The following is an 11,629-nucleotide window of genomic DNA, read 5'->3' as shown; positions in this document are numbered from 1 at the left end:
TGTATTAAATGATCAAAATGGTACTGGTTATTGTTTTTTTAATATATAGTACACTTTATAACTTGTGCTGGTTACTATGTTTCTTCTGAAATTACTTGCAGGCTCATCAGACAGTGACTTCGAACAACCGGAAAAGAAACAAAAAGCAGCACTAAAAGCTGTTGCCACAAACCGGAAAAAAAGAATTAGAATCAGGAACAGCCCAAAAAACCTTGCTCAATTCATGCAAGTGTTATCTGACGAACAGAAAGCAGAAGTAGATAACATGGGATTTGAAAGCATGAAGAACTTTGATATAACAAAAATACCAACTGATCTAGGATACTGGCTCACTAACAATTATGAACCTACAATCAACACACTGAATCTAGGTACACATAATGTAGTGATAACACCTAACCTAGTACAAGAAGTTCTTGGCATACCAATGGGTAAAGTGAAGGTTAAGGTGACTAAACCATCAATGAGTGATCCAGTTGTTGAAGAGTTTAGAAATCAATTTGAAATTGATGATGAACTGCCAAAAATGCATCATATTATTCATGTTGTGAAAGAACAGAAGGAGAGTGGAAGGCTATTTCAACTGAACTTTCTTGTAATGTTCAACTCAATAATGGCAGAGCTCACACACGGTGGCAGCGTCAACATGAAATTCCTTACAACATTGCAACCTGATGTAGATATTAAGGATGTTGACTGGTGCAGCTACGTGATCGACTGCTTGAACAGAAAGACAACAAGCTGGTTCCAATCTAAAGCAGCACATTACATCGGACCGATAACATTTCTAGTGGTATGTTGTAGTTATCTAAAAATGATCTATATTTATTGTTTTTTATCAAACATAATAACAAAAACTAACTTGTAAATCAATCAGTTGGTTTATGCTCATGATACATACCAAAGAACAAATCCAACACAGAAGATGATACCAGCTGTAATGTATCATAAAAATGATACAATTAAAAAGCTTGGTCCGGTGGTGGAAAGCAATAAAAGAAAGAGAAGTGAAAAAGATGGGAAACCAGCACAGAAACTCATCTTGACAACACAAACACCTACTCAAAAGGTGGTGAAGAGTAAGAAGAAAACAAGTTTGAAAGCAGCAACAACTGGTGAAACAGAAGAAAATGAAAAACGAAAGAATTTGAAAGTAAAACTGAAGATGAAGAAAAAAGCACCAGCTGAACAACCTCTACCCACATATCAAAAAATCTCAAAGGAAACTGATGAAGCTAGAAATCATTACTTTAGTGACTTCCCAGAATCTCTAGACATTACACAAAGTTTGGACATTCCACAATCCCAGGAAAAACTCTCATAAATTCCACCTACAAATCCAACAAGTGGAGTGGTAATTTCTATTTTATTGTGTTTATCTGTAGTATTACTGAAAAAAGTGCTGGTTTAGATGGTTATTGAAAAAATGTGCTACTTTTATGACATTTGTTGAAATATGTGCTACTTTTATGACATTTAGTGTTTGGAATGTTAAATTGTGCTAGTTTATACCTAGTATATGTTAGTTTAATGTTAGAATTTGGAATGTGAAATTGTGCTGATTTATATGCTAAAGTGTGCTGGTTTAAATGGATTGTAAAACTGTGCTAGTTTGAAATGTGCTACTTTTATTGTAAACTTTTATCATGTGTATGTAAAAATAAAAATGGAAAATGTGCTACTTTTACAATTTGTGCTACTTTATAAAAAGAATGTGCTACTTTTACAATTTGTGCTACTTTATAAAAAGAATGTGCTGGTTATCTTTTCAGGAATGGATTTGTCTGATAAAATCCAAAACAAAAGAGCTGGACATGCATGTCAAAGAAACACACGAAATGATTGCAGAATGTTTAACAAAGTACAGAGGTGAGGAGGTTGTGGATGCTGTGGATGAGTGGAGAAAAAGATTGGTAGTATATGGTGAAAAGTACAATTTCGAGAAGCAAGAATCAGAAGCAGGGAATGAAGAAAAGAAAAAAGGAGGAAGTGGAGAGAAGACAGAAGGAGGGAATGAAAAGGAAGAAGGGAATGAAGTTAAACTTACCCAATCACAAAAAAAATGGTGGTCTCACAATTTGATTCAACTCCTTTCAGAATCACCAGTTCAATGTGGCCAGAGATTATAAAAGAAATAGAAAAGGCAGAACAAGTAGCAAGCAGCAAAAAAGATGGTGCTGATCATGGAGTTGGTGGTGAAGAAGAAAAGGATGCAGGTGGAGAAAAGGCTAAAGATGGTAAACCTGATGGGGAAACAACAAAGAAAGGAGGTGAAGATGCTAATGAACCACCAAAGGGAGAAAGTGACACTGCTGGTCAACCAGCAAAGAAAGAAGGAAATGAGGCTGCTGGTCAACCAGCACAGCAAGGAGAGGTTTTTAAAACACCAGAAAAGGAAACCAAAAAAGACAGTGAAAAACAAGAATTCATAGGTGAAGACCTAAACGCCGGAGACCAGAAGAAAAAAAGACAAAGCAAACGTACAACTCACCCTGCCGAACCTTTATGTTCACCATATATGCAGCGAGTTGTACAAATAAAAACAAAAACTGAAAAAATTGAAGTAAGGATAGCCGAATGGATGTTCTCGACAGTTGACGACCCCTGGTAAGTATAAAAACCAACAAAATCTTAATTGGATAAAAATAAGTATTTAAACTAATGTGTATTACAACAATGCAGGGTGTTTATATTTGAGACAGCATTTAGCACAAACCTTTCAAGGGTATTTCTGGAGTCGCTTCACCCGAACTTATACATACATGTCCAAGTCCTAACAGCTTGGTCATTGGTACTAAACAGTGAAGAGGTCTACAGAAGCAAAGGTTCACCGGCAAGAGTTTTCTGCCCATGCAACATGCTGGTATGTTTTCTAATATGTGCTGGTTTTAATAACAGATTAGAAAAAGCACATTTAACAAAATGTGCTGGATTATTACACATTGTGCTGGTTTTGAAATATTAATGTTTTATTAATAGCTGGTTAGTCTAATATATGAAATGCTATTATTGTGCTGGTTCATAACACATTGTGCTGGTGCTGGTTTATAACACATTGTGCTGGTTTCTGTGCAGGGAGAAAACAATTTCAAACCAAAACTGAACAAAAAGACCTGCACACAAAATTTAAGAGAAAACATTGCCGCGACATTGATGACTACCGGGTTTGAAACTATTAGGAAAGTGGACATGTTGTTCATTCCAATACTACAAAACAAGCACTACTACATTGTATGTTTTGATTTCAAGGGAGAAGACATCAAGATTATAGACAACATGAAAGGGAAAGCAAAAGCACAAAAAATGGCACGTGCTAAAAGAGTGGTAATATATTGATGCCCATTAATTCTGTGCTGTTTATTTTAATTATATTTGTGATGCTTAGGGATTTTGATTTTGAAAATTTTCAAATTACAGAAAGAAATTGTATGTGATTACCTTGAAGTTGAATACCCAACAATGCACCCAAAGATGTCGCCCTTGGAACCAGAAATAATGAAAATGTCGTGGCAAACGGAAAAGAACTTTGTAGATTGTGGTGTCTTTGCAATGAGACACATGGAGACATACACAGGGAAGCATGTGAGCAAGAAGGAATGGGATAGTGGGCTGTCGAAAGAGTCACCGGAACAAGACAAAGAGTTGGTTGAATTGAGATACAAGTATTTAAGCAAAATACTTTTATCCGACATCAACTTAGCGAAAGGTGAAATGATGGAACTGTTAGAGAAGTATGAGAAGATGGAGCCTGAAAAGAAAGAGGAATGCAAGAAAAATGCGGAAAAGAAAATCAATGACAGATTGAACAAGAAATATTGATTGTGTTGGTTGAACAATATAACATTAGTTTGGTAGTTGTCTGTAATATTTTGTGCTGGTTTAACAATTAATATGGTGCTGGTTTAACAATTACATTGTACTGCTTTAACAGTTATATTAGGAAAGTTAATTTTATGCTGGTTTTACAATTAATATTGTGCTGGTTTCACTATGACAATATGTGATGGTTTCATAGAAGAAGTTTAAAATTGTGCTGGTTTTATAATTGTGCTGGTTTTAAAGAACAAATTTTAAAATTGTGCTGGTTTTAAACAGTATATTGAATGTTGAAAAATCAAATTCTTGACAATTGCATTTACAAATCAACAAAAACTAATAATGTGCTGGTTGAATGTTGTAAACATAACAAGAATACAAGAAATCCAAACTGAAATGAAAAAAAATAACAAATCCAAATATCATGATTTCCAAGACACACGACTAACTGCTCTTCTGGGAATCAGCAACAGTAGTCTTCATCTTACAAGTCCGACTATTATGTCCATGACCTCCACATATCAAACAACCTCTAGTTTTAGGTTTCTTTGATATTCTTGAAGATGATACCTCACGAAAAGACTTTAAGCGTTTGTTTGAACCACACCCCTTGTTTCTAATACCACTAGGTGGAAGAATGGTAGCAGAAGACGATGAACATGGCTGATCAGCACGAAGAATATTAGCTAATCTTGCATTCTTGTCAAGTGATTCTGCAGGAAGGTCAGCAGAATCAACCTTCAACTTCGACTCGATCACTTGGTCTCTATACAACGATAACAGGTCCATATTTGTAACAAGACGGTTAACAATATGTTCAGTTGCAGTCATTATCTCACGCACAATGCTGGAAGCACGTTCAACTTGATTACCAGCAGCATTTTGATCAAAACTCGAAACTTTTGTCTTTTTTGGAACAACATCTCTTGTCCAACGTCCCATAACATATTTTTTAGGGAACTCCTTTATACCACAAAGACGAAGAACACAAAAGGCATGCCTACATAGCAAACCATACTGCTCATATCGGTTGCAGCTGCATTTAATTACCATATCCTTAGGAGTAAAAAGAACCTACACAAATAACAAATGCTTTATATTGTGCTAGTTTATAACAAAGTGTGCTGGTTTATATATGTAAAATTCTAATTGTAAATATAAATCACTGTGCTACTTAAAATGTATTGTAAAAAGCAGAACATGTTTGTGCTACTAAAGGTATAAATAAATACCTCATGAAGGCCGGGAAGATTGACCTGTAGAATATAAAACTTAATTGAATCACCAACTTCTTCTTCACGCCTGCACATACGATTCTTGCAAGCAAGTCGAATTTCTTCTTGAACATCAAAAAATATCCCCCGAGTATAAATCTTTACAGCTTCCCGTTCCAATTCATAATTGGTTTTCATGGCAGGTTGTGTGTATCTGGTATCATGATCACGTTTGCTGCGCTTAAACCTCTGAGATTCCATTGCAGTATCAAAATGGCTCAAAAACTCAACTAATGACAATTTTGTGTTGGTTAATTGACCAAAAAAATGATTTTCATTCTCAGACCTAGATGTTGTACGCATAAGACCGGACATATGTTCATGACGATAGTATGCAGGAATCCAATCTGATCTGAGGTTGTACATATCAGACAGCCAGCTGTTACTAGTAAGGTTGTACTTAATCATTAAATCACACCATTGTGTCTCAAACTGTGCTGGTTCAAGAGCATCAGTCCATACAACAGCACATATATCTTCTTTAAAAACCTCGTCTTGTGATAGCTCAGTACCAACCTATAACAAAAAAAATAATTAGTATATTAAAACAGCAAACAAATCCTAAAATGTGCTGGTTTATATGTTAAAGTGTGCTAGTTGATGTATAAACTTAAACTATGATGCTTAAACTGTGATGGTTTAAAGAAAGTGTGCTGGTTTAAAAGTGTGCTGAGTTATATGCCAAAGTGTGCTGGTTTAAAAGTGTGCTGATTTATATGCTAAAGTGTCCTGGTTTAAATGGATTGTTTAAAGTGTGCTGGTTTATATGCTAAAAGTGTGCTGGTTTAATTTATGCTGGTTTAAAAAATTATAACATTGTAAAACTGTGCTGGTTTAAGAAAGTTACCTTTTCAGAAACTTTGATCATTATATGCCACATACACAAACGATGTCTGGTATCTGGGAAAACATCTCGGATGGCAATTTTCATTGCAGCGTCCTGATCAGTCACAACCACCTTAGGTGCAACACCAAAAGCCTTCAAAAAACTTTGAAGAAGCCATTTATATGATTCAGCAGTTTCAGATGCTAACAAAGAACCAGCAAACGTGACATTGTGATGATGATTATCGATTCCAGTGAACGGAACAAATACCAAGTCATACCTAAAAATTGAATTGATTATATTACAACTGCTTGCTGAATTGTGCTAGTTTAATAAAAATATGAATAAATGATCTACAAAAAATGAATAAAATACCTGTTCGTACGGAACGTAGCATCAAAAGACATAACATCCCCAAAGACCTCATAATTCAGTTTCATTTCTTCATCAGCCCAAAATAATCCAGCAAGAGAACCTTTTTCATCACAATAAAATTCACAAGAAAAATTCGGCAAATACAGCTTCTTCTTCATAAGACGTTGGACAGCCATGTCCACATCAAACTCTCCAATGAACAAATTAATATCTCTTTTAAAATTTTTACAATCAGTAGACGTCACTCCAACCTTATCAAATCCACCACGAATCTTTCTCATAAGGTTGAATGCCCTAACTGGACCAATATTCATCTCAGAAAAATCAGAAAGCAGTTGCTCTTCAGTGAATGTCAACTTTCTAGACGAAGCTAAAAGATGATAATCCTCTTCATCAACAAAAGAATGATTATGCTCCTCAAATACATGAGAAATTCTATAAGTATTTTTTGGAGTTAAAGACATACGGATGTGTGCCTTACATCCGGTACGTTTAGAAGGTCTCCTCCTTCGGTCATTTAACTTTTTATCAGCACCAACACTATCATTTACCGTGTCAACAGCACAGGATGTCGCTGAACCCTCTTTCGCACAAACAAAGTACTTTCTAATCACAACACCATTTTTTGAAGATTGAGTATGCTTTCGACCCTCAAACCCAGATAACTTAGCATACTTCTTATAGAAATTAAAGGCAGAATCAATTGACTGGAAATGCATACCAACTACAGGTTTGGAAGAATCTGGAACAATAGGAGTATAATACTGATTACCAGTAGTTGGACAGATACGAACTCCTGAACAAATCAAAAAACCAGAACAAATAAAAGATATCAGCACAAACTTTACAATAAACCAGCACAAAAAACAAGCACAACTTTACCAGGCAAACTAGCACAAAATAAAGATATCAGCACAACGTTACAAAACTACACTTTAAAATATGATGTAATATAAAAAAACCAGCACAACTTCAAAAAACCAGCACAACTTCAGAACTACACTTTTAAATAAAAACCAGCACAACTTAGATCAAAACTAAAAACCTAAAAAGTAGATGAAATTAAAACTAGAAGGTATTTTACCATCGACAGTAGTAGACATCATTAAAATAGAGGAGGATAAATCAGCAAATCAATGAATGAACAGAGGAGCTAGGGTTCCAGCAAATCGATGAAAACGATGAACGATTCAGCAGGATTGATCTCAATCTCGCAGGTACCGGCAAATCGATGAAAACGATGAACGATTCAACAGGATTGAGATTGAGATTTGCGATTGATTTAGATGTGGTCAGATGATGAAAACGATTGAATTAGATGTGGTCAGATGATGAAGCTCAATGAATGAATGAATGAAAAATATGAAAGAAGGAATGAAAATCGTGTGATTAAAACTAAGTACAGATCTGTTTGAAATTTACATTTTCCAATATTACCCTTTCACCTAAATTAATGAGATTGCCACATGTAAGCTCAAGATTGCTTCTTAGGAAACTTAGGGAAGATTAAATTCTTAGTTGAACCTCTACCTATATATATATATATATATATGGGAAGGTTAATTTGAGAAGAAAAAGAATAAAAGGGTACAATTGTAAAACATTAAATAGTTTTTTTCTCATCTCATATCAAAAGTTATCCTACACATTTCGAAATTTATCCTACACATATTGAAATTGATCCTACACAACTCGTAATTTATCCTACACGCCTCGTATTTATCCTACACTATAAATGAATTTTTATTTTTATTTTTTGTGAAAAATATATATCTTAAAAATAAGTTACAAATTTAATATAGTTAGTTATTAAAGATGAAACTACCAATTAATGATGTATGTAAGTTTACTAATATACCCTTATAGTTACATTAAGTACAAATATTGAATGAAGTCTAATGAAGCATTCCTATTGGTTGAAATTTCTTCTTTTTTCTTCTTACAAAGAATTTCTTCTTATTTGAACCCTCCACTATATATATATATATATATATATATATATATATATATATATATATATAGGGGATGGATCATGAGAAAACTAGTTTAAATGAGAAAACCAAAAAACTAACTAAAAAAACCTAAAAAAATACCAAAATTTTTTTTTTTACAATTTTTTAATAAAAAATCGCTACTTTATATGTATGGAAAAAAATTTTCAAAAAAAAAAAAAGAAATTTTTTTTTTGTTGTACTGCACATGTGCACTAATACGGAAAGCCTAAACCACTTAACCCACCCTCCACCGACACCCCCCAAAAACCTAAACCCCCCCCACCCCCCAAAAACCTAAAACTAAACCTTAAACATAAACCCGAAAAAAACCTAAACCCCCCACCCCCCCCCCCCAAAAAAAAAACCTAAACCCCCCTCCCCCACCCCCCAAAAACCTAAACCTCCCCACCCCCCACCCCCAAAAACCTAAACCCCCCACCCCCCACCCCCCAAAAACCTAAAACTAACCCTAAACATAAACCCGAAAAAAAACCTAAACCCCCCACCCCCCCCCCCCCCCCCAAAAAAAACCTAAACCCCCCTCCCTCCACACCCAAAAACCTAATCCTAAACCTCCAAAAAAACTAACCCTAAAAGCTAAACTAGACTGAAAAAACTAATTTTAAGCATGTAATGCAATTGTAGTACATGTTACATTGCACATGTGCACTACTATAATAATAGTGTAGAAAACAAGACGACACCATAAATCTTTTTTTATGTCATAAAAAATATGCTCGAATATACTTGAATGAAAGATAAGAAAATTTGTGATCTTATGGTGCCATTTTTGTTTTAAAATGATAACGTATGGAGAAATGGGAAATGTTTGAAAATTTATATATTTTTTGTTCCAATTTTACCCCTCCTTCATTAAAAGTCTCCCTCCCCCTCCTTTTTAGTGGATTTTAGTTAGTTTTCTAGTTTTCTCATTTATATCTAGTTTTCTCATGATCCTCTCCCTATATATATATATATATATATATATATATATATATATATATATATATATAGGGGAAGGTTATCTTGAGAACGCTAAATATTGCGAGAACCGTGAGAACGAATGAAAAAACAATCAAAACCAATTTTTTTTATACAAAGCTCATTGTAATTAAGATACAACATCAGAACAAGAATTTATAACATCAAATAATTCATTTCTCATTTCAAAATCATTCTTTTTAGATTTTTTACACATGTGTAAATATAGCAGATTTACACATGTGTAAATGGCAAACTTACACATGTGTAAATTTTCTTTATTTATGAATTCACGTAAATTTAAACGTGTAAATTGAATTTCTAACATTGTATTCGAATAATAATGATAAGTGTAGAAAAATTTTTTGAATTTGAATTGTTTTTGACCAAGTTCTCATGGTTTTTTCATTTGTTCTCATGGTTCTCACAATATTTAGCGTTCTCATTTATATATAGGGTCAGGATTTAGAGAAAACGGTGGAAAGGAGAGAACGGTTATGGATCGTCAGTTCAAAACAATCTATGGACTAGATGACGCGGTGGCGTTTCGTAAATAACATCACTTTTATTAGTGTGGCGCGTTTCATATATATATATATATATATATATATATAGGGAGAAGATCATGCGAGAACCACCTCTTATTGTGAGAACCGCGAGAACCAATGTGAACACACCAAAAATGCCTAAAAATAGCTAAAAATGACACAAAATTTTTTTTTTTTTGAAATTTTTAATATTTTTTATTAAAAAAATCGCTACTTTTCGAAGCCAAAAAAAATTTTTTTTTTTAATTTAAAAAAAAAAATTTTTTTGGCTTCTAAAAGTAGCGATTTTAACATAAAAAATATTAAAAAATTCAGAAATTTTTTTTAGGTTTTTTGGGGGTTTAGTTTTTAGCATTTTAGCTTGGGGGTTGGGGGGTTAGGTTTTTGGGGGGTGGGGGAGGGGGGTTTAGGTTTTTTTTTTTTTTTTTTTTGGGGGGGGGGGGGGTGGGGTTAGTTTTTTTTAGGTTTTTTTTTTTTTAGCATTTAGCTTGGGGGGGGGGGGTTTAGGTTTTTTTTTGGGAGGGGGGTTAGGTTTTTTTAGCTATTTTAGGTTGTGTTCACATTGGTTCTCAAGGTTCTCACAATAAGGGTGGTTCTCACATAAGCCCCTCCCTATATATATATATATATATATATATATATATATATATATATATATATATATATATATATATATATATAGGGTCAGGATTTAGAGAAAACGGTGGAAAGTGTGTGAATGGAGAGAACGGTTATGGATCGTCAGATCAAAACAATCTATGGACTAGATGACGCGGTGGCGTTTTCGTAAATAACATCACTTTTATTAGTGTGGCGCGTTTCATTAAGTGTAAAATGGTCTTTTGACTTCTCCAAACAAAACGCCAAACTCATGAATAAAACGCCATTAAAATCCCGCCTTAACCCACATAGCACACTTCATCCTAATCTAAACGCCATTAGATATAAAACGCCAAACTTTGTTTTTAACCGATAAAGCTGAACAAACAGTACTGAAACGACGAAACTTAATTACTACCATTTACTATAATAAAAATCACGCCTAAAATACGCGCCAAAAACCTCCTATATAAACAACCTCTCAGACCTACTAATAACCACACCAAAACCCCAAACGCCATATTTTACTCTATACCATTCATCTTAGAAACGTCAAAAAACCCAAATATCAAAGATTCCAATCCATGTTTCTTTGAGATACACTATTTTCTCAGTAAACTTTCGCTCGATATAATGGGCAAAATCCTCAATATAAACGCCAAAACATACAAAAACCACAAAATTTCAAAAACGTCATTTCATTGATATTCAGTTTTGTTCTCAATAAAGTTTAGCTGAACGGGATGGACAACATTGTTAGACATCTTTCTTGACTGAGGATTAACAATGTTATCCATTTCGTTTAGCAAAACATTATTGAGTTTAGCATGACTAAAATTAGAGGTTTATGGTAGTTTTATTTAGTGGCATTGTTTTTTTTTTGGCGTTTTATTTGGTTGTCCGATCTTATATTGTTTGTTATGTAACTTCGAAATAACATGTTATGAACAAATAGGTCAAAAAGGTGGAAAAAATGATGTATAAATGATGATGTAAAACGCTAAACTGAGATCTGTGTCTGTTCTGTAAGAATGAAAAATACAAAACGCCAAACTACTCTTCACTGGCTCTCGAAGACCATCTGTGCGTGTTCTGTAAGAATGAAAAATACAAAACGCCAAACTACTCTTCACTAGCTCTCGAAGACCTTGTCGATCTTCTTTTAATTACGGCCTGTTTGCATGTCGATGCGTAGTGTCCATAGCCTTTGCAGTT

General features: G+C 34.0%; 1 protein-coding gene across 1 annotated transcript; it reads right to left on the bottom strand.

Moving 5' to 3' along the window:
• Nucleotides 1–4,152: 4,152 nt before the first annotated feature.
• On the bottom strand, nt 4,153–7,638 carry LOC110923815 (protein FAR1-RELATED SEQUENCE 5-like). Its single transcript, XM_022167872.2, has 5 exons — nt 7,376–7,638; nt 6,292–7,087; nt 5,938–6,196; nt 5,049–5,606; nt 4,153–4,890 (listed from the first exon to the last, which is right to left on the bottom strand). Exons 1-5 carry the CDS (start codon nt 7,395–7,397, stop codon nt 4,261–4,263), a joined length of 2,265 nt encoding a protein of 754 aa, XP_022023564.1. The 5' UTR covers nt 7,398–7,638; the 3' UTR covers nt 4,153–4,260.
• Nucleotides 7,639–11,629: the final 3,991 nt, after the last annotated feature.

This window comes from Helianthus annuus, chromosome 5 (genome assembly GCF_002127325.2).
Source record: "Helianthus annuus cultivar XRQ/B chromosome 5, HanXRQr2.0-SUNRISE, whole genome shotgun sequence".
Lineage (NCBI taxonomy): Eukaryota > Viridiplantae > Streptophyta > Magnoliopsida > Asterales > Asteraceae > Helianthus > Helianthus annuus.
This window is presented reverse-complemented; position numbering and strand designations above follow the sequence as displayed.

Excerpts from the sequence above, each read along its gene's own strand:
- LOC110923815 (XM_022167872.2), bottom strand. The coding sequence starts at position 7,397 with ATGATGTCTACTACTGTCGATG. Across the intron at positions 7,088-7,375 it reads GATGTCTACTACTGTCGATG|GAGTTCGTATCTGTCCAACT; the intron begins GTAAAATACCTT and ends TGATTTGTTCAG. Across the intron at positions 5,607-5,937 it reads TGATCAAAGTTTCTGAAAAG|GTTGGTACTGAGCTATCACA; the intron begins GTAACTTTCTTA and ends TTTTTGTTATAG.